At 42.2% G+C, this 23,640-nt stretch overlaps 1 protein-coding gene across 3 annotated transcripts; it reads right to left on the bottom strand.

Annotated features, from left to right (window-relative positions):
• Positions 1-3,070: 3,070 nt before the first annotated feature.
• LOC119565779 (amine sulfotransferase-like) lies at positions 3,071-23,273 on the bottom strand. Of its 3 annotated transcripts, XM_043542837.1 has the most exons (8): positions 23,144-23,258; positions 18,419-18,460; positions 14,533-14,706; positions 12,950-13,158; positions 11,208-11,334; positions 7,056-7,150; positions 4,461-4,641; positions 3,071-3,311 (listed from the first exon to the last, which is right to left on the bottom strand). In XM_043542837.1, the coding sequence occupies exons 3-8, from the start codon at positions 14,693-14,695 to the stop codon at positions 3,187-3,189; spliced, it is 900 nt and encodes a 299-aa protein (XP_043398772.1). In that variant the 5' UTR covers positions 14,696-14,706; positions 18,419-18,460; positions 23,144-23,258; the 3' UTR covers positions 3,071-3,186. The 3 variants fall into 3 exon arrangements, with proteins under 3 accessions (XP_043398772.1, XP_037750598.1, XP_037750599.1); XM_037894670.2 differs by lacking the exon at positions 18,419-18,460 and having other exon boundaries at positions 23,144-23,273; XM_037894671.2 differs by lacking the exons at positions 3,071-3,311; positions 18,419-18,460 and adding an exon at positions 3,328-3,656 and having other exon boundaries at positions 23,144-23,273.
• Between the last annotated feature and the right edge of the window lie 367 nt (positions 23,274-23,640).

Below are 23,640 nucleotides of genomic sequence, written 5' to 3'. Positions count from 1 at the left end.
ATCAGCATGGAATTTCCTTCGCCAGGAGACTCCATGTTACATTCCTCATAGTCTGAATAAACTTTACGACTTATGTTGCGGGGTAACCTTCAAAAGAATTCATATTAAAGGTACACTGGACTATAAAAGAAAGGAGCAAAGAACCCCAAGTTATGTTTCATGTAAGAAGGCAAAGGAACAAAGCACACTGGACTTTGTGGGAGGTCCTGACCTGAAGGGTGGTCAGCCATAGAATCATAGAATCATAGAATCATAGAATATCAGGGTTGGAAGGGACCCCAGAAGGTCATCTAGTCCAACCCCCTGCTCAAAGCAGGACCAAGTCCCAGTTAAATCATCCCAGCCAGGGCTTTGTCAAGCCTGACCTTAAAAACCTCTAAGGAAGGAGATTCTACCACCTCCCTAGGTAACGCATTCCAGTGTTTCACCACCCTCTTAGTGAAAAAGTTTTTCCTAATATCCAATCTAAACCTCCCCCATTGCAACTTGAGACCATTACTCCTCGTTCTGTCATCTGCTACCATTGAGAACAGTCTAGAGCCATCCTCTTTGGAACCCCCTTTCAGGTAGTTGAAAGCAGCTATCAAATCCCCCCTCATTCTTCTCTTCTGCAGACTAAACAATCCCAGCTCACTCAGCCTCTCCTCATAAGTCATGTGCTCTAGACCCCTAATCATTTTTGTTGCCCTTCGCTGGACTCTTTCCAATTTATCCACATCCTTCTTGTAGTGTGGGGCCCAAAACTGGACACAGTACTCCAGATGAGGCCTCACCAGTGTCGAATAGAGGGGAACGATCACGTCCCTCGATCTGCTCGCTATGCCCCTACTTATACATCCCAAAATGCCATTGGCCTTCTTGGCAACAAGGGCACACTGCTGACTCATATCCAGCTTCTCGTCTACTGTCACCCCTAGGTCCTTTTCCGCAGAACTGCTGCCTAGCCATTCGGTCCCTAGTCTGTAGCGGTGCATTGGATTCTTCCATCCTAAGTGCAGGACCCTGCACTTATCCTTATTGAACCTCATCAGATTTCTTTTGGCCCAATCCTCCAATTTGTCTAGGTCCTTCTGTATCCTATCCCTCCCCTCCAGCGTATCTACCACTCCTCCCAGTTTAGTATCATCTGCAAATTTGCTGAGAGTGCAATCCACACCATCCTCCAGATCATTTATGAAGATATTGAACAAAACCGGCCCCAGGACCGACCCCTGGGGCACGCCACTTGACACCGGCTGCCAACTAGACATGGAGCCATTGATCACTACCCGTTGAGCCCGACAATCTAGCCAGCTTTCTACCCACCTTATAGTGCATTCATCCAGCCCATACTTCCTTAACTTGCTGGCAAGAATGCTGTGGGAGACCGTGTCAAAAGCTTTGCTAAAGTCAAGAAACAATACATCCACTGCTTTCCCTTCATCCACAGAACCAGTAATCTCATCATAAAAGGCGATTAGATTAGTCAGGCATGACCTTCCCTTGGTGAATCCATGCTGACTGTTCCTGATCACTTTCCTCTCCTCTAAGTGCTTCAGGATTGATTCTTTGAGGACCTGCTCCATGATTTTTCCAGGGACTGAGGTGAGGCTGACTGGCCTGTAGTTCCCAGGATCCTCCTTCTTCCCTTTTTTAAAGATGGGCACTACATTAGCCTTTTTCCAGTCATCCGGGACTTCCCCCGTTCGCCACGAGTTTTCAAAGATAATGGCCAAGGGCTCTGCAATCACAGCCGCCAATTCCTTCAGCACTCTCGGATGCAATTCGTCCGGCCCCATGGACTTGTGCACGTCCAGCTTTTCTAAATAGTCCCTAACCACCTCTATCTCTACAGAGGGCTGGCCATCTCTTCCCCATTTTGTGATGCCCAGCACAGCAGTCTGGGAGCTGACCTTGTTAGTGAAAACAGAGGCAAAAAAAGCATTGAGTACATTAGCTTTTTCCACATCCTCTGTCACTAGGTTGCCTCCCTCATTCAGTAAGGGGCCCACACTTTCCTTGGCTTTCTTCTTGTTGCCAACATACCTGAAGAAACCCTTCTTGTTACTCTTGACATCTCTTGCTAGCTGCAGCTCCAGGTGCGATTTGGCCCTCCTGATATCTTTCCTACATGCCCGAGCAATATTTTTATACTCTTCCCTGGTCATATGTCCAACCTTCCACTTCTTGTAAGCTTCTTTTTTATGTTTAAGATCCGCTAGGATTTCACCATTAAGCCAAGCTGGTCGCCTGCCATATTTACTATTCTTTCGACTCATCGGGATGGTTTGTCCCTGTAACCTCAACAGGGATTCCTTGAAATACAGCCAGCTCTCCTGGACTCCCTTCCCCTTCATGTTAGTCCCCCAGGGGATCCTGGCCATCTGTTCCCTGAGGGAGTCAAAGTCTTGCTGGAAGTAGTGTTGTAAGAATCTGATCCTGAAGAGAGGCTGTAGGTTGTTTTGTTAAGTCTTAGTCTCTAGAAAGCATTTTGCTTTTAACCATTTCTAACTCTATCCTTTGTACTTGAACTCACTTAAAATCCAAACTCCTTTGGTTAATAAACTTGCTTTACTTTTAATCCAAACCCACCCCTGGCTGTGTTTGATTTAAAGTGAATATCAACTCCAGTCAATGTGGTAGGCTGCTGGGTAGTCTATCTTTAAAAGAACAAATGAATCTTGATATATCTCTGAATGGTCCAGGAAAGGGCTAGATATTGGAAAGCATGCAGTGTGGGGAAAATTCAGGACTGGGAGTGTGTTTGGGTCACCGCTGCATGGGGTAATTGAGTGACTGAGACTAGAGTGGGGCTGTTCTGTTGTAGGCAGGCAGCTGGGGTCAGAGCTCTTAACGAAGGCTGCAGAGCAGACACTCAGGATACTGTATGTTCGTCTGCTGACTGTTGGTGTCCAGGCTGTCAGCCATAGCCTCAGGGCAGTTAAGGCACCCAGGTTTATAGGTCATGTGAGGACATAAACCGTGACTTGTCTGGGTTGCACCCCAGAACATGACAGTCTGTAACACCTTTTCATATCTTAGAACTGGGGTACTATGGTGATGTGCAAATATGTGTAAGAAGGAAAAAACATTGCAGGTTTAAAATCTTTAATGTGCACAGAATGATGGATTTTTATGAATACTGGAGACAAAATGTATTTTCATTCTCTTTAGCGCACTTTCACCTCTTTCCAACTGGAAACCAGCCTATATGTCGTCATTAATATCCCAGGTGAACGTGGAAGACAGGTCTTTCATTTTCTCCTGAAAAACATTGTCAAACCTTTCGCTCTGTGCCACAGTCATTGTGTTCTTCCAGTCTCCAACAGTCCCTGGGGCAGGAGACACAGAAGAGGCATTGGTGGTTAGATGCTCTGCTGCCACTTGGACATTTGATTATAATTTGAATATCGCTTGGGCGGGTAAGAGGCTGTGAATGCTGCTAGTTGGGTGCAGTTCCCTTTCTCCTCAGTTCCTTCCTCTCTCATCTCCCCAGAACGTAGCTCTCTAGGGCTTTGGTGGAACATTTCCAGTCCTGAAGGTGTGGGTCAAATAATAACTTTGACTGCAGTGCAACTAATTTGACCCAGTATTTCTAGACAATGTCACTAATTTTGTTTTAGGAACCAGTGGTTTTATACATCTCAGTTATCATCTTCTTGTACTGATTTATTTCACTGCAAATTTTAGAAGAAAAGGAAGTAGTTACTATTAAGAGAAATATGAGCTTCTCTGAACATCCTTTTCAGGCAATGCTTGAACTTAAGAGTTTGCAGTGGTTCTCTCCCTTTTCCATACCACAGTGCCCACTACCATCTAGCTGGGTCCCCCTCCTATTCAGCAGTATAAGAAGACCACAAACCTCAGACATCTATTCACGACTCTCCTGTATAAGGGCTACAACATGAAAAATACCTCTCTCCTCTCAGCCACTAGAATTGACCCACAGATTTTATTTCTTTGGCTAATTTCATACTCTAAATAACCCCTGAAAGCTGTAGAGACAAAATCAGTTCCGATACTCACCATGTGTGAAGCTTCCCAGAAGCACTAGACAGAAATGCTTTCAGTTTTCTCTAATGTTCACATGTTTTAATTTCTCGAAGACGACCCTTCCCTTTTACAAGTGGCACAAAATGAATGTTACCCTCCACGAGAGCTTATTGAACATTTTCATTTTTAAAATATATGCACACTGTTTTCTCACAGATCAAAAGACAGCTGCACTACTTTGCTCAGCAAACATTTAAGACACTGCATTGAGCAAAGGAGTGCAGCTCTCTTTTAATCTGTGAGAAATGGTGCCTGATGCATTGTCACACAGCGATACACCCTCACTCAGCAGTCCTAGTGCCCCAAAGCCAATTGTTTCCTGGGGACAGAAAGTTGTGATTGGAAGTCCTAGGCAGCGAGCTTCAACACGTCCTATGCCAGGATCTGCAGGATTAAATATTTATTAGATTTGGCTGCTTCTGCCTTACCTTTGCGAAGAAAGTGTCCTTTGCCTCGTTCCAGGAGATTGCCTTCCATGGAATTATAGTTTGCCCTGGGATCAGTTTTCATTTTATCAAATGTAGCATTTTCCACAACAGTGTCCAGCTCTTTTTCATTTAGCTGCTTTCCTAAGAATCTGCAGATTTTCAGCACAGTGCTTCTGAGATCCTGAAATGAACATTATTTCAAAGTAACATTTTCCCAAATAAGGAAAATAAAAGAACTAACTCAATAAAACGATAGAGTAAAGGGTAATGGGATACTTAAAGAAAGGGAAACTGAGCATAGGGATATAGCACTAAAGAATAAAGTTGACTGCTTATTTGGGACCGTCAGTCTTACTACACTACTTCATAAGCAAGATTTTAATTCCCTCTAAGAGGCTACAGCAGCATTAAAAACTGGCAGGAGAGTAGCAAGTTAAGCCACTGCAAATTCCTTCGTCATTAGCCAACCCATCCTCGTGGCCTAATGAAGAGAGAAAAGGCTCATTTCTGTGACTGTGATTACAACTAGAGTCCACAATTCAAGAAGGCTGTTGATAAACTGGAGAGGGTTCAGTGAGTAGTCACAAGAATGATTAAAGCTTTAGAAAACATGCCTTCCAGTGACAGACTCAAAGAGCTCAGTGTATCAATGGCTATTAGCCAGGGTGGGCAGGGACGGTGTCCCTAGCCTCTGTTTGCCAGAAGCTGGGAATGAGTGACAGGGAATGGATCACTTCATGATTACCTGTTCTGTACATTCCCTCTGAGGCACCTGGCATGGGGCACTGTCAGAAGACAGGACGCTGGGATAGATGGACCTGTGGTCTGACCCAGTATGGTCGTTCTTATGTACTTCTTTAATTTAAAAAAGAGAAGGTTAAGAGGTAACTTGATTACAGTCTACAACTACCTCCATGGGGAACAAATCTTTATTAATGGGCTCTTCAGTCTAGCAAAGAAAAATATAACACAATCCAAAGGCTGGAAGTTGAAGCTAAACAAATTCAGACTGGAAATAAGGTGTACATTTTTAACGGTGAGGGTAATTAACCTTTGAAACTATATACCAGGGGGTCATGGTGGATTCTCCATCACTGACAACTTTTAAATCAAGATTGGATATTTTTCTAAAAGATCTGCTCTACAAATTATTTTGGAGAAGTTCTGCAGTCTGGAGGTCAGGAGGTCAGATAAGATGATCACAATGGTCCCTTCTGGCCTTGGAATCTATGAATATATATATCAAGGATTTGGACCTCTTAATGGGAAGGGTCTTTCCTCGCTTTGTTAATCAGCCTTGCTGGTACTATCAACATGCTTCCAGCTGAAGTCAGCAGAGGGGATGCTGCTGCATCTCTACCTATTTAGCTAAGAGGTGCACTCAGACACTCCAGATCTTGTTTAGAAAGTGTGATTAAAATCAGTTTAAAATGGATTTAGTTCAGCCAGAACAAACCCATGTATGGACACTCAAACCTGACTTCTGCGAAGCTAGGTGAAGTTGTTAGGGAGCCAAAAGCTAGCTGAGCTGGTAGAAAAGTGAAAAATACTAGTTTATAAAAAAAATTGAAATTTTGAAGAGTTCTGTACTTTTCAAAGATTTCACATGGATATCTTAATTGAAAACATCAAACTAATTCTTAAAATATTTTATTTACTAAAAACCTAGTTTTGAATAGATATTGCAATAAAATATCATTTTTCACAAAAAATTACAAGATCTTCAGTTTTGCAAAAAAAAAGAGGCCATTTTGACAAAACATCTTTTGTTCTAAAAGCAGTTTGAGATGTTCTAAAATGTAACAAAACCTCTCCTTTCCCTTTAGGATGCCTCATGGGATGGGCTGTGTAGCTGCCATCCTGCTATGCAGGAAAAGAAATGAAGTAAAGCAAGATTATTATCTTTTCTAAGTGTACTCAGATCCAGCAGATATTCTTCACTGGGAAGCAAATGATACCTCTTGTGACGAAGTGAATTAGGTTCCTATGTGCTATTGAATGTCAATGGGAGTTAAGCGGCTAACTTACTTTGGTTCTTCTGAACATCTCACCCTATGGTTCTGATTCTTCCACCCTTACTCACACTGAGAAGTACTTTTTCAAGTACTCACATTGAAATCAATGAGACCAATGTACCTTACTCTGTGAAATCAACGAGACTCTTCACAGAGTAAAGTACAGCTCAAAAAGGGTAAAGGTGGCAAAATCTCACTGAAAAATTGAGGCATTTTATTTTCTGTTTCTTTCAGATATAAAAAGAATGAGAAGTACTGGTGGCACCTTAGAGACTAACAAATATATTTGGGCATAAGCTTTTGTGGGCTAAAACCCACTTCATCAGATGCATGGAATGGAAAATACAGTAGGAAGATACCCTACCCCATTTTTTCATGTTCTCTCTCTATATGTATCTTCCTTCTGTATTTTCCATTGCATGCATCTCATGAAGTGGGTTTTAGCCCATGAAAGCTTATGCCCAAATACATTTGTTAGTCTCTAAGGTGCCACAACTACTCCTCGTTCTTTTTGCTGATACAGACTAACACGGCTACCACTCTGAAACTTTTCAGATACAAAGTGATTGACTGGTCTCACCTTCTTCATCTCCTCATAGGTGAGGAAGAGAATATTGAAGTCATCCCTGTGGGTGTACCAGCCACTGACATGATCCAACCAGGAGGCAGGCAGTACTTATGAAGGAGAAAAATTATAGAAATAAACGTTAATGATCTCAAACAGAAAAACCGTTCAATTATTGACATTTTTGCATCCTAATAATCTCCCAAGCATGGCTGCAGAATCGATGGAGCAGACTTCCGTTTTTCAGCTTCTCTTCCCTCTGCTGTTGGGGGGATATTTGGGCTCACAGAGATGTTATTCCAGTTCCTGTTTTTATTCACAGCCTTATTCTGGATTATCTTTCACCTTAAACATGAGATAAAGGACAGGCCAAGTCCAGCTTCTCATTTAGGGATCTGAGGCCAAGTTTTGTCTTTTCCACAAACAGAAAGACCATTACATGATAATGAATACACATTGCACTGTTACCTCTAGAATCCACTGACACCATAGCATGGTACTTGCACCCAGCACAACATATTTGCCCTTTTTTGTCCTGGATTATTTACCCATAGATAATATTTTCCATTGCTTTTGATGGATTAGTGATCACAAACCTAGAATTAAATTGATAGATTCCTAGATTAATAGATTCTCTGGCCAGAAGGGACCATTGTGGCATCTAGTCTGACTTCCTGTATAACGCGGGCCATTAAACTTCCCCCAAATAACTCCTAAACATATCTTTTAGAATAACGTCCAATCTTGATTTAAAAATTGTCATTGATCGAGAATCTACCATGACCCTTGGTAATTGTTACAGTGGTTAATTACTCTCACAGTTAAACATTTATGCCTTATTTCCAGTTTAAATTTGTCTAGCTTCAACAGCCAGCCATTGAATTGTATTATACCTTTCTCTACTAGATTGTTCCCCATGTAGGTACTTACAGACTCTAATCAAATCATCCCTTAAACTTCTCTTTGTTAAAATAAACAGATTGAGCTCTTTGAATCTTTTGCTAGAAGGCACATTTTCTAAGCCCTTAATCATTCTCATGGCTCTTCTCTGAGCCCTCTCCAATTTATCTGCATCCTTCTTCAATTGTGGGCATCAGAACTGGACACGGTATTCCAGCAGTGGTTACACCAGTACCAAATACAGAGGCAAAATAATCACGTCAGTGTTGATGCCCAGGGTGAAACTAATCTCTTCCATTCCTCTCTGTCATTTGATACTACTTCCATCCACTCGATGGTGTTATGATCAACCATTCTCATCTCCCTGTGAAGGGTTCTTTTTAAGGTCTCTTGGGCACCCTCATTTCCCACCCTTGTTTCCTCTTGACGACTTCATGTGCGACTCTGTGTGTTGGCATCTGAAGTGCATGCCCCATATAGTCCAGTCCTTCCTTCTAATTCTAGTGGAAATAAGCTGCTGGCCAGTGATTTCTTGGTTATATTTCTTGGTGATGACGTCTCTCCATCCAAATTCCAGAATCTTTGTAGGCACCTATTTTCAAAGACATCTGATTTTCTGTTGAACATTTTGGTAGATCTTTAGCTATCAATGCCATACGTTAGCACAAAGAGGTGAGTTGAAAATTCTCAGTTTTGCGTTGTTGCCGTATATCTTTGATGTCCGTGTGTTGTGGAGTTTAGTGAATGAGGTGGATATTTTCTTAACCTTATTGTCACATTATTCTTGATGTTCCTGTTGACTAGAATGGTACTGCCCAGGCTGATGGTTTGTTCCACTTTCTTGATGTATTTGCCTTCTAATATGAAATTACCGCTTGACATCTGAGTTTCAAGGATGTCTGTAAGTGATTCTGAGCGCTGTTTGACCTGCAGGTTTTGCCAGGTTGTCTTTCTTTGTTTGTAGCTTTTCCAGGGTATTGCTCAGTAGTGTCTCAGTCTAGGTCTTCTAAGCTTTTGCCATCTGGGTACCAGTTTTTCTGTTACTAACACACTTCTTCATTATCCTTTCTATGGCAATGCCAAACAAGACCAAAAATAAAATGTGGCCCTGTTTCATGTAAGTGTCCACAATGAACCACTCTCTTGTCAGGTTGTTCACTCTGACAGAGCAACCTTGCATCTCTGTACATGGCCGGTATGGTGTTGATGGATTTAGAGGGAATTTCGCAAGACTGAAGAATATTCCGCAATGCATGCCCATGCTGGCTGTCAAATACCTTTTGAAAGTCAATGATATCAATGATGAAGGATACCTGGAATTCACTGAATTGTGCTTGGTGTCTGACTTAGTTCCTGCAAGCACCCTGTTCCCTTCTGGAGACATACACAAGGAACCATGGAATTTGACAGATGGCAAAACAAAAAAGGAAAACAATTGCATCTGCATGAGTTGGAGATTCAGGTCATCTGTCCAAGATGCAAGGGCACATCAAGCCACAGAGGACAAGAGCAATCAAAAGCTTTGCATTGCCAAACTGAAATGAAAACTGAGAAAGACCAACGTTAAACAGAAAGCGGCAAAGAAATCAATAATCTAAAACTGAAAACAAAAATGTGCTCTGAGAAATTCCAGCGTGAACTATGGAACAGATTTGGGGTGCTGACAGAGGCAGAGGAAGGTGAGCTAGAGATTGGACCTGAAGAAAAATGCACAGTGCTCTGAGACAACGTGATTCAAGCTGCAGCAGTCACAGCCTGGTATCAGCACACACACAGAGCAAGGACTGAATAAGCCAAGAGACCTCGCATCTCAACAAGGAAAGAAAAGCACTGAAAGGAAAACTCCTGAATGCTAAGACAAATGAAATATTAGAAGAAGCAAAGGGAAAGTACAAGAAAGCAGACAAAGCAGTGAGAAGTGTGGACATTTCAAAACAGGAAATGGGCCAATAAAAAGCCAAGATGAAAAAAGGCTTATAACTGAGATGTAACAGAAAGACACATGGGCAGAGCATGTCAGACAAGTCGTCAACAGACTCAGCCCCAGATATTGATGAAACATGTGAACCTAATCTACTTGGCATTAACACTGATGCAACAGAGATGTCAGGAATACAGGCTGCAATTAAGGAGCTGAAAAACAACAAAATGGCAGGAGATGATCAAATGACAGCAGAAAAGCGAAAAGAACTGGACCCCACTACCCTAATAAAACTGACAGAACGGTTCCAAGTTCTGGGGAGAAGAGACCCTTCCTGGCAAGTGAAAACATGGAGTCGTTGGCAGAGTACCTAAAAAGGGTGATCTCACTGACGGCAATAACTGGAGAGGAGTCACACTACTCTCTGTTGTAGGGAAAATCATCTGTAGTGTGATTCTAAACAGGACAAAAGAGGCAGTGGATTGAAAGCTTAGGGCAGAAGAGGCTGGATTCAGGCCCAAAAGCTCCTATGCAGATCAGATAGTCACACTAATTCCCATAATAGAAGAATGTGTAGAATATATTTTACTATGTACTGAAATTTTCAGTGTGCCATAAGCTGCCTTAGTGAGAATGTTGCATTGTCAGAGATATTAAGAGAGAGGCCAGGAGCTAGATAGGTTACAGCTGAGTCTTTTGGCTCTTTGGAAGGTAGAAATAGTGGTTTGGGATTGCGGAATAGGCATAATAATTGTGGAAAACTACTAAACCAGAAAATTAATTGTAGAAAACTACTTCTGTGTGTTCTCTGTATAGCGCTCATCCTCATCTCCTCCCCAGTGTTATTTGAGTGTCTAAGTGGATTTGAAATGTGTTGAAATCTTCAGAGGTTTCAGAGTGACCATCCAGTTGAGATACACGAGGCTACTTGCACTTTATTAGTGCAATGCATGTGCCTATGCAGCCCCCCTGGACTACCTTTGCTCAAAATCTCTATTGTGAGCTGTGAATGATACTGCATTTATTGCAACCTTAGACCCCAGGTTGTGAGGTGGGGGCAGGATTTTGAGCAGCTCCACCGTCTAAGTAATTTACCCACTCAGATAGAAGAAAAGGAGTACTTGTGGCACCTTAGAGACTAACAAATTTATCTGAGCATAAGTGAGCTGTAGCTCATGAAAGCTTATGCTCAGATAAATTTGTTAGTCTCTAAGGTGCCACAAGTCCTCCTTTTCTTTTTGTGGATACAGACTAACACGGCTGATACTCTGAAACCACTGACATAGGTTACTCAGGCTGTGGTCAGTGAGCAGGGTTTGGCCTTTTAGCAGTAAATGAAACCTTACCTTTCCCAGCTAAAAACCTCTCCAGAAAAATATTAAAATCTGGTATTGTCTCAAGTACGACTGAAAGGCTGGAAAAATGAAAATAGGAAACCACAACGTCCTTTGGATTTCTGGCTACATAAATAACCTGCAAGGTAAAAAGAGTGACAGTCTTAGGTAGATTAAAGGGACACCATTAACCTACAAATCGGTGGTTTTATAAAATTGTTATTGCTGCCAGTAACATTAAAATCATTACATCTGAAAAGGGCTAGAATAAGTACTTTAGTAAGTAGTTTATCCTGCTTTAAATGAATGGGATTTTTTGTGTCTATGCCAGCATTTCCTGTACATTCAGTGGCGTTATTGCGCTTCCTTAATTGTAAAGACCATCATACACATGCATAACTGTCTACATATGATAATACCATTGACTTCAAGGGGATTACTCACTGTTGTAAGGTTAAGCACATGAGTAAGTGTACTTAGAATTAGGTCTTCAAGTTATGTCCACTTATTTATATGGGTCTTTCACACAGCAAGAGAGGAGCAAAACCATTTAAAAATCAAGGGAAATGTGAGAATAAGCAGCACAAAAATTAACAGGGAGTGCAGTTGCCGTGTACTATCTGAAAAGAATGTAAACTTGAATAAATACATTTGATTTTGAGTTCCTTTTTAATACAAACACTATTAAGTCAGCAACCGATATCTATTTGTGTGTATTGTGTTTGGTATATTGGTAAAGTATTTCAGTGAAAAACATATCCTTCAACTAGAATCCTAGTAAGCATGAATTTACTGCTCTTTCAAAAAAAATTGCAGCTGGAGATATTTTTAGAGAATTGTAATGGACACAATGTTTAAAAAGCAATGCTAAAATGCACTGCTGAACAGCACAACCAATTTCTCCAACAATTTGGAGCTGAGAATTTCTGGAAAACCACACAGACAGCTGAGCCATATGGTGGTGCACAAGAAGAACAGCCAGCCAGAAGCCATGAAGAGAAAAACTCCCTGCACCATCAACATGATCTTAAAATTGTGAAAACCTACATGAGCCCTGTAAAATATACATAAGCAATACTAGATTTCCCAATGTCTGTAGTTAAAATTGTGCTCTGTGCAGCTTAGGAGATGTTCTTGTTCCATTTACTTTTACCGTCCCTGTAACTTTAAGGAGTCTTTCTGCATGGGAAATGGGGCTGAGCTATAAAGCCAATCAGGAGGAAGGTTCCTATGGATTGAGAGGTTGCAGTGATGGAGCTCATGTGGTGCAAGCTCTGCACCGTGCATCTGCTCGTCTTATTATAGGTGTTACTGCAACAGAGAGAAGGAAGCTGCAAGGGTGACTGTGAAGGGAGTCTCATGGGGAAGTGGGTGCACAGCACATGCCACCTTTCATGGGAGATCCAGGTAGCAGCGTAAGAGATTGGCATCGCTCCCACAAGGCAGTTCTCACACTTTCTCTACAATTACATGGATAACATAAGAGCATACAGTTCCATAGCTACATACATCACAACAAAACCACTGTAATGTACAATATAACATGCAGACTGTAATGATCCTAACCCATCAATAATGCCCCTTTTAGGGTGAGCTGTCATGATGTCATCTCCATGTAGGGGAGATTTGCTTTTGGAAGGGTGATTGTGGGGAGGGCAGACAGTCTGGCCCAGAGGATTTAGACTGATTTATTCGTGAAAGCTACAAGTTTTCCTCGATAATGTTAATTAAATTATAAAAACAGTATCACCTACTTTTGCTCTTCTGTTCCTCAGATCTCTTGGAACTAAATAGTAAGGCAGGTGAGTAGCAAAGAGACGAGGTGATGGACGATGGACTTTATCGATATTATGTATGTTATACTCCAGCCATGGGACTCTGAGTTTTGTTTCCATATTTTCTGTTCCATCTCGATGGCCTTCATGATAAATCAAGCTCAAAATATTCTGAGTCCACACAGTCCCTGGAAAAGAAAACAGCCTTCTTTGAAACAGCTTTGATGCTAATTTGATTTGTAATGTCACGTAATAATCTGCCATAGTCACAATCTCCTCAAAACTGTGTCTCATTTTACTTTATAAATGAAGTACAAAAATGTGTCTTAAAGGGAATCCATTAATGCAGCAGGGATGGGAATCCAAATGGCACTATATTTTTGTACATTTTAGTATTAAAATCCTGTATCTATCTATGTGCTGGTCAATAACTAAATCTTCAAATATTGTTACCTAGGCTATTCAGGTTCCCCATGGAAACGGTGATGACGACACACAGTTTTTCTCCCTCTGATGTAGCCTCAGTGCTGCAGCACGACTGTCCATTCCAGTAATAACCAGGGGATTCACTGGCCCTATCCAAAGCACCCTGCATACTGTTGTTCTGAGAGTTTTTAAGTTCCCCTATTCCACTCCCGCAGTGGAAGAGCACCGGTGCTACTTCAGGGCTCATGCAGAAGGCTCACACTGGTCTGTCCTGTCTGTGCATGTTACATGACCTCTCAGCGATACAAGGAATTCTCTACTAAGAAGGGCCAAGGGTACTTTAGTGACCAGAACTGGACATGTCAAAAGCTGTGTTACAATGTTTAGTATCCAATGGGGTAAAGAGTCCTTCTCTCTGAGCTCCTCACAGAGGAGTTGGTTCAGCTATATTATAACTCTTCAGCTGCAAGTAATTCTCAAACCTCATAGGCTGGAAGAGGTGCTATTCTTGTTTGAAGAAAATATATCACTGCGAAGTCTGAGAACAAAAATGCTGATCACCTGAGTACAGGTAGTTGGTAGTTCACCTTGAATACTCTGTCACAGGCCTGGGATCAATCTGGGGAGGGAGGGTGTTTAGAAGATTGTGCTTTATTTTTTTCCAGTAGAGATGGCTGTCTCACGGGAGTCTGAGGTTTTGTATTTGTGTCTAAATTCATTAGTCTGAGCATTCACACCACCTTCCCTTTCCATGAACTTATTGTTTCCAAAATATTGCTGACATAAATGTTTACACAAAGGAGAATAAAAATAGTGGTCGACTACAGAAAGAAATAGATGCAGTTTATTGTAATACATATTTGTGCATAGCTTTGGGCAATATTTGCCCAGTTCAAATATACTTTGCAGATTACCTCTTAAGCTTTAACCTTCTGCCATTGCTTAAACATAGGGATGAAACTGAGATAATGTCGCCAATAAACTATTGGCAGTTAATAGATTTTACACTGCTACCACCAAAAATAGGTCATAATGGTGGTCAATAAGCTTGGCGGAAGAGGCGGGGAGGGTCAATAAAGGTTTCAGACAAAAATCAGATATGATTTTCCTAAAGGGAATCAAGCAATCAGTCTTACCTGATTTTGGATAAGTAACTACAAATACATCACTGTCTCTGATTTCAAAATGCTCCAGTGAATCTATGTATTCACGTGTAACAAGGTGTGGATGGAAATAAATTCCTTTATGTTTGAACAAAAATTCTTCTGATGGCTCCATTGTTAACTCCATTTCACTCATATGTCAAGAATCTGCAGGTTAGAAAATATAATTTTATATCCTTTTTATTTTAGTGTTATCTACCCTTCAGGACAAAACTTTCAGGACAACATAAACAAAACAGATCCCTTTTGATAGCAAAATGTATATTAAGAAAAACAGCAAAGTGAATGACAGCATAGAAATGGCACTTTTAGGGACTGGCATGAGAACAGAATATCTTTGGCAGGTAAAAGTGCTGTGTAATACGTTGTCTTTGGGTTCTTTACTTGTACAAAGTGTCTGGTATTGTTAGGCACCAATATTGCTTTCATGAATTATCTAACGCCACAGAATCCATGTCAATGGGCACTTAAAGTCAGAGCTACCCAAGGAGCTCACCACAAAGTTCAGTGCTTTCTATGAGCGACGACTTAGTCCTTGTGCACAACCAGAGGAACGAGGCTGCATTCCAGTTAAGTTTGTGTCTGGAATTTTGTTCACACCTTCTTATTATTTCTGATTCTCTCTCTCATATTTCCCTGTTTAATATGTTTCTTCCAGTCCCTTCTTGTCTAGTAACATAAGTTCAGCAAAATAGGAGGGAGGGAGAGGAAATTTCTTTCCTCTCAAGAGTTTTCTTTGATAATTTTATTTTTGGCCACTATATTTTATAAGGTCCCTAACCTGTCAATCAGTGACAGCATGCCACATACGTGCCAGTGGAGCACATTGGCTACGTCCTTCCAACAGAGAGTAGAGAGACAAAGAAATTGGAGTAAAATGACCTTCTAGAGGATTTCACCTCATAGTTTATCAGAATAAGTGAATTGATACCCAGGTCTCTCTCTTTAAGGCTTTCCAATAAAAGATGCCTTTTTTGTGGTATACAACTAACAAAGACGAGTTGGTGTGTGGGGAAAAAGCCCTTGTTAGTGTCGTTAGACAGCATACAAGGCTCAATAAGAGTAATTGCACGTGCAAGGTCAGTGACATGACTTAGGCCTGGCCTACACGACAGAGTTAGGCTCCATGTAAGGCGGCTTATGCAGCGGCCTGACATCCTGAGTTCCCAGGGGCTGCTCGACCCCCACGCCACCCTTTCTCCCAAACCCTGGCCCGGCCTCTTCCTCCACCCCCGTACCACCTCTCCTCCTCCCCCAGTGCCTGCTGCACGCCACTGAACAGCTGATCCACAGCAGGCGGGAGGGTTGGGGGGGATGGGGAGGAGCTGATCAGGGGCTGCCGGTGGGTGCTGAGCACCTGCTATATTTTTTTCCATGGATACTCCAGGCCCGGAGCACCCACGGAATTGGCGCCTATGAGCGTATGGCAAACTAATTCTGTCAGTGTACAGACGACAGCCTTGCTCCCACCAGCGTAAGTGCCCTACTACACTGACCTCGTAACTCCACCTCCAGGAGAGGCGCAGGGCTTATGTTGGTGTCGTTAGGGCGATGCAGAGTCTGTGTAGCACTCTGTTCCTTACATCCGCTGTTGGCTGTCATTCTTGTCAATCTGACAGCTTTGACAAGAAAGGCTGGTAGGCTCCTTGCTGTAAATCCAACGCCCAGCTCACAACTTAGGCTGTCACCCCACGGCAGGTGTGGGGCTTCAGCAGGAGCCCAGCTGTCGCCTGGGCTCCCCGCTCTGAACCAGGCTGCTGCCCAGGTTCCCTGCTCCCCACACTGAGCCAGGCTGCCACCCGCGCTCCCGACTTCCTGCTCCTGGCCAGGCTGCCACCCAGGCTCCTGACTCCACACTGGGAGCCCAGCTGCTGTCTGGGCCCTCGGTGCTCTGCTCCCTGGGCTCCCGGCTCCCTATTCCCCAGATGGCAGCCAGCGAGGAGCAAGGAGTCTAGGCAGCAGCCGGGCCTGGAGCAGGGAGTTGGGAGCCCAGGAAGCAGCTGGCCTGGGAGTGGGGATCTGAACTGTGGTGGCAGATGGGTTCCCAGCAGGGAGCTCCCTCTGGAGCTAAGAGCCTTGTGCTCTCAGACCTCCACACTGCCCCTCTTAAGTGACTATGAACACTCCTGGTAAGGACGTGCCGCACAGAGAGAAGGAGTATAGTGGGGACATAAAAAACCGCAATAGTTACTATGGTGGCTGCATATCGACATCAGTTTGTAGTGTTGACATGCCTTTAGTTGTGACCAAGCAGGAGGTGCAGTCATTGGCCAGGAGATGACAGTCCTGCTCACAGTCTCTCTCATCCAGCTGTTTCAACTTGAAGGAGCAACAAGTTGAACAACGCTGGGTGTTTTATACATTTGCTGTTGGATGGAGCGACCTGGTTCTTCTTCTTGGCAAAGGTGATGCAGCCCAATCCGAAAGTGACCTGCACTCAGGGGTGAAAGTAACTTAAGGGTCTTACTGGTATGCATGGCTGGGGTCCTGAACGGGGAAGGGGAGGGGGGCAGAGGGGTGCTCAACCAGAAAGGACGGGTTCTCAGACAGAAGGGGCGGGGCCTTTAAATCCCCGTACCCTTTAAATTGCCGCCGCTACCCTAGGGCTCAGACAGTGGTCTCTGGCAGCGATTTAAAGAGTCAGGGGCACCGGCCGCTGCCAGAAGCCCAGGGCCCTTTTAAATTGCTGGCCGGGGGAAGCTTCCCCCTGCTGGTACAGTCCGCTGTGTACGGGCTCTTGCTGGTATGCCGTACTGGACCATACAGGCTTACTTTCACCTCTGCCTGTACTTCTGGCAATGAGTTGAAATGTCCAACCATGAGATGAGTTGTGTCCCTTCTCATCATCCAATGAGAAAACAAGGCATCTCCTGTTTGACTGTGATGGGGTGGGCACCCCACACCAGCCCTGAGAGAGTTGACGAGGGCCTGAGAAGTCCATTAGGTTACCTGGTGTCATCTGTGAGAGGGAGGGCCAGGGTTAATTAAGAGTAAAGCCCAACTGGGGGAAAGGGTTGGACAGCACTGTGGGCGGGGCTACTCAGGAAGAGCAGTGCTTTAAAAAGCCCGCTCCTAAGCGACCAGAGGAGCTAACAAACAGGGGAGTTTCGCAAGGGGAGCGTTAGGGGGGGCTACATACATGTAACATTCCTTAAACTTCCTTAAGCTTAAGCCAAAACACACACACACATACCCCCAATAAAAACAAAACAACAACAAAGGAACAAGCTGCAGGAATAAAAAGAGAATGCAGGCAGAAACCCAGCAACAGAGTGGGGGCTGCCCAATTTATTGCACCCAATGCAGCACATATGATTATGTCCCCTATGGGCAGGTGGCGTATGTGTGCATTCAGTGCAAGGAACTCCTGGATCTCAGAGACTGTGTATGGACTCTGGAGACCAGGGTGGCTGAGCTGGAGAAACTAAGGGAGACAGAGTGATACACAGATGAGACTTTCCGTGATATAGTAGAATGGTCCCAACCCTGGTCTGACAGCCTCTGTGCTGTTGAGGAGGATGAAAGTTTCAGGGAAGGAGAACACTTCCTCCCGCACCTCAACCCCCAGCCCTGAGCTCCCTCCTACACACAAGCTCCCTCCCTCTTAGTTTAGCAGAATTTGACTTACCGGGACCCCCCATTCCCCTAAAATGTCAATAACAAAGCTTTTACTGTATCCAGGGGTGGCCCTAGACTAGCTACCAGAAACTGGCGCCCAAGGTGAACCATGCAATCGGCGCCCCTACCCTCAAACGCCAAGGACAGATCTAGGCTGACATTTTTGGTAAACTGGGAAACATTTTGCCCCTTTTTTACTCTTTACTTTTACTCTGTTTTTTTGTTTTAAACAGAAGCTTACTTATTCAGTTTCTGAGTCCATCCATCTGTCCAACCAATGTTTCTGAGATCGGATAAAATAGAGACACGAATTTCTCTATTTTCGTGTCAGCTAGATGATATTTGTACGTGACAGCTAGATGATATTTCAGTCCGATTTCAAATAACAATGTATTAAAATGTTAATTATAATTTTTATTATTACAAATCCAAAATCATCCATTACACTATCCTGTTTTAACTGCCATTACCACCACATCCAATATAGAAAGAAATAAGAAAACTCTGCAATGAACGTCAACCTGTATTTACAAAACGCTCCAAATAAAAAACAATCTGTGCTCTTAAAACATGACTTTTCTTGCTTTAAGTTTTGAAAATTCAGTCACTAGTTCTTTTAGATCCAGTTTTCCAGCTATTTCATGCTCTATTGACATTGTGGCAAGTCCAACAAGTCTCTCTTGCACCATTGTTGAACACAAATATGTTTTTATCAATTTTAACTTTGAAAAGCTACGTTCCCCACTAGCTACGGAAACTGGCAAAGTTAAAAGAATGCATAAAGCTATAAAAATGTTTGGAAAACTGTCTGAGAGTTTATTTGCACAAACAAACTTCAGTACTTCTTCAAGAGTGGAATGTTTCTTAAGTCGTCTTGAAGAAGCCTGACGCTCACTACACAAATCTGTAGCATCGATGTCTTTTGAATTTTCATGAGTCAATGCCGACTCCAGTTTTATACAAAATTCTCTTATCTGTTTTGCTGTTTTCTTTTGCAAGCTGTGGATATTGTATAGAAAGCCAAATACTGACTCTAGTGCTTGACTCTATCCGTTGAAATCTTTCATCAACCAAGTGAATAGCAGCATCAAAGACTGCAAAGTAGAAATTCACTTTGAACCTTTGTTTTGGGTTCTGAACGAGTGTGTCTCCTCCTTCATACAAAAACTGCTGTTTCTTTTGCCGAATGTGAACTGGCTCTGGTTCAAATTCTGTCAGAAAGTCTATTTCTTCCGCAAGCTCGAGAGTATCTACCAGTGTTCTTTCAAATCCTTCATCACTTCTGAATTCCTCCAGAATATTTTTAGTTTGCTGCAGTTTTTGAATAGCAAAATGTATGTTCAAGTTCTTTTTCTGAAGCTGCTTACTAGTGAGGTTAATCTCAAAAAGGATATTACACCACAAAATGAGTGCAGTCACAAATTTGAACTTGGAAAGGCCATTTGGAAGAGCTTCTGCGTCTGAATGTGCCATATTGCCAGATGATCCAGTAAAGGTAGTATAATCAGAAATTTCAATTAGGGTATCATAAATGTTTCCAGGTTCATAGCAAAAGGCCTTCACAGCATCAATGCGACTCTCCCATCTTGTCTGACTAAGTGGTTTCAGAGTTAGAGAATGTACATGGCAAGTCAGAATCTCCCAATGGCGTGTTGAGCCTGAGAAAAACTCACAACCACGTTGCACCAGGTCAAAGAAACTGCCTGCCTCCAAACATCATCTAGCAGCATCATTGACAACCAAATTCAGAGAGTGCGCACTGCAAGGAACGAAAAAGGCCGTAGGATTGATTTCCATCATTCTCCTTTGCACACAATTTTCTTTACCCTTCATATTACTCCCATTATCATAGTGTTGGCCACGTAAGTTTTCAATAGATTATGACATGGTTTCAAGCTCTTGTAGAATAGTTTCAGTAATCCAGTCATCTCCTTCAGTGGTACAAAACCCAAAAAATGTTCCTTTATGAGCACTTCAACATTATCTTCATCTGCAGACTTTTCCATATCCACAAAACGAATGATCATCGTCATTTGTTCAACATGACTCACATCTGGTGTACAGTCCAGTATTATTGAAAAGTATTTTGCCGAGTGGGCAGCTTCTACAGTTTTCTTTTTAATAGCATTTGCTAGGATTTGAATCAGTTCATTCTGCATATTTTTTCCTAAGTAATGAACCTGTGTTTCATGATCAGTTATTTTACGTAGATGCTCCTTCATGACCGGATCAAAGAAAGCTAGGTATTCGACAAATTTTAAAAAGTTTCCGTTACCTGGAGTGTAAAATTTTTCATTTCTACCGTGGCCACGGAATGCTAAATTTTGCACACTGAGAACTCTCACTAAAGCAATCAGACGCTCTAATATTTGTTGCCAATATTCTTCTTTTTTCTTGATCACACGTACATTTTCTTCATCGATAGTTTTTCTTTTTTTCAATCGTGATTCAAGTTCTTTCCAATTTTGAAAACATTCCAGATGTTCTGTACTTCTTTCATGTGAAGAGAGAATTGAAGATATGTTTTTCCAGTTTTTCGAACCATATTCATTAGGTGATGTACCAATTACTTGATTTCTAAACAACTTGCAGCAAAAGCAAAACACAGAGTCCTTCAACACTGAATATTGTAACCAGTATCGATGAATTTCTTCCCCATTAATGAGTTTCCTCTTGTAATGCTGAGCAGAGAATTTTCTTTTATTTCCATCCTTAGGGGAGGAAAATTCGTGAACTTGTTCGGGCCCATGTTCCATGAAAATTTGTCACACACTCTCATCACATCTGGGCCATGAAACTGGGTCCCCATACTGTAACTTGTTTGTAACTTCCTCATCCTTTCTTCCTTCTACTTCATTTACTTCAATTTCTGCATGTGTCTCTGTCAAGGTTCCTCCCCCACTCTGGACTCTAGGGTACAGATGTGGGGACCTGCATGAAAACCTCCTAAGCTTACTTTTACCAGCTTAGGTTAAAACTTCCCCAAGGTACAAATTAATTTTATCTTTTTTCCTTGGAATAACCACTGCCACCACCAAACTCTAACTGGGTTTACTGGGAAATGTCGTTTGGACACGTCTTTCCCCCCAAAATCCTCCCAACCCTTGCACCCCACTTCCTGGGAAAGGTTTGGTAAAAATCCTCACCAATTTGCATAGGTGACCACAGACCCAAACCCTTGGATCTGAGAACAATGAAAAAGCATTCAGTTTTCTTACAAGAAGACTTTTAATAGAAATAGAAGTAAATAGGAGTAAAGGAATCACCCCTGTAAAATCAGGATGGTAGGTACCTTACAGGCTAATTAGATTCAAAACATAGAGAATCCCTCTAGGCAAAACCTTAAGTTACAAAAAAGACACACAGACAGAAATAGTCATTCTATTCAGCACAATTCTTTTCTCAGCCATTTAAAGAAATCATAATCTAACGCATACCTAGCTAGATTACTTACTAAAAGTTCTAAGACTCCATTCCTGTTCTATCCCCGGCAAAGCAGCATACCAACAGACACACAGACCCTTTGTTTCTCTCCCTCCTCCCAGCTTTTGAAAGTATCTTGTCTCCTCATTGGTCATTTTGGTCAGGTGCCAGCGAGGTTACCTTTAGCTTCTTAACCCTTTATAGGCGAGAGGATTTTTCCTCTGACCAGGAGGGATTTTAAAGGGGTTTACCCTTCCCTTTATATTTATGACAGTCTCTGAAGGTGAGTAAATATTCTCCACTTCCATATCAGTCTGATGCTGTGAGCTGTCTTCATCTAGAAGTAAGTTTCCATCAGCTTGAGTTTCCAAACTGCTTTTTTGTGGATGTGAGCTTCCCTCATCTTGAAGTAATGTACCTTCATCTTGATGTTCGAAACTGCTTCCACGTGGATGTGAGCTAACCTCCTCTCCAAGTAAAATTCCTTCATCTGGATGCTGTGAACTGCTTCCATTTTTATTTGGATTAAAGAGAAGATATTTCAGGAAGGATCCCTGCTGTTTTGCTTGGTCCTTTTCCTTCTCAGCCTTTCGTTTAAGATACTCAGCTCCTGAGGGTTTTCTTTTTCCTCTTTCTGCCATGGGGCATTTGAATATTGTTATGTACTGTGCTCTTGACTGCAAGCATTATAGCGTTAAGGATGGCTGACACATCTACGACATGGTTGCCGATTTAAAACACATGGCAGCCATCCCAACATGTACTTTCACTGCTTAAAGGTTCAATGATTAGTAACATACACTCACTTATCTATTAAAACAGTTAGTTACAGCCTTTACATGGAAACAAAATGACCTTTTTTATGTTATAAACCAGTTGTTTGAAAGTAATCCCCTTCCTCTTTTAGGGACCTTATTTATTCTATGTGAACCAGTTATAACAAAGAAAAGTTCATAATTATACAGCCCAATAATAACGCTAAGGTTTAATAACGCTTCCTTTTACCCTTCAGGCTGCACTACAAGCTCTACAGAAGTTTTCAGCCTGATGGACACTGCAAAAGGGCTGGTCTAGGGTGGTCACTCATATGCAGGAGTACAGGAGTTATAACCTTTCTACAAATCTCAGATTCCAGCACTGATGTGTAGAATGGCATCAGGCCAGCCAGTTGTACTCCTACACAAACCCGTTTCTCCCTTAACTTTTCCACCCACCTCTGCTGACACAGCAGGAACTACCCATTGCCAGTTGAAAGCTCCATCGTCATGCTGATACTGTAAAACAAAGGATGGCTTAGATTACATTTACTTTCATCAGTCAACTCTTTAACACACACTGGTGTTGTGACTTCTTTGTTGGATAACCACACCAAAAAAAGCATTTGAGGATCAGATTCCCATGCCACTCAGCTTATTGCCAAAGAACAGCGATGGAAAATATTTCCACTGCATACAGTTCACTGCTGAAGCTCATCAGATATTTAATTCATTCACAGATTTACTGATGGAGATGTTTTAGTAATATATAATAAAATAATATTTACCTTCTCTGCTCTATTTCTGCTGCTCCAAGACACAAGCCCACACTCCTGCCTTCCACTTGAATAAACAAGACTGATACTCACTCCTAGAAACAGGAGAATACTTTTTTTATAGCTGGTGTGCAACCTGATTGGAGTTTTAGGGGGGTGGGTTTTTTTTCTTTTAATCTCTTCCAACCTTTGAACTGAAGGCTGACTGCTAGTGAAAGATTACAAAACAGGGTAGTTCTTAGAAATGTGAAAAGAGTTCAAAATGTCAGAATAAAAACACATTACATTGAGTAATGTGACTCAAATTCCCAGAGTATGTCTGAATTAAATAACTCAACAGTAAAACTATTCAAATGATAGGTTTCAGAGTAGCAGACGTGTTAGTCTGTATTAGCAAAAAGAAAAGGCGGACTTGTGGCACCTTAGAGACTAACAAATTTATTTGAGCATAAGCTTTCGTGAGCTACAGCTCACTTCATCGGATGCATTCAGTGGAAAATACAGTGGGG

Source organism: Chelonia mydas, chromosome 3 (assembly GCF_015237465.2).
Source record: "Chelonia mydas isolate rCheMyd1 chromosome 3, rCheMyd1.pri.v2, whole genome shotgun sequence".
Classification (NCBI taxonomy): domain Eukaryota; kingdom Metazoa; phylum Chordata; order Testudines; family Cheloniidae; genus Chelonia; species Chelonia mydas.
The sequence above is the reverse complement of the archived record's forward strand: the minus strand, read 5'-3'. Positions and strand labels throughout refer to the sequence as shown.

Coding starts and splice junctions, on each gene's coding strand:
- LOC119565779 (XM_037894670.2), bottom strand. CDS start 14,695: ATGAGTGAAATGGAGTTAACAATGGAGCCATCAGAAGAATTTTTGTTC. Junction 11,335..12,949: donor TGAGGAACAGAAGAGCAAAA/GTAGGTGATACT, acceptor TTTACCTTGCAG/GTTATTTATGTAGCCAGAAA. Junction 4,642..7,055: donor CCTATGAGGAGATGAAGAAG/GTGAGACCAGTC, acceptor TGTTCATTTCAG/GATCTCAGAAGCACTGTGCT.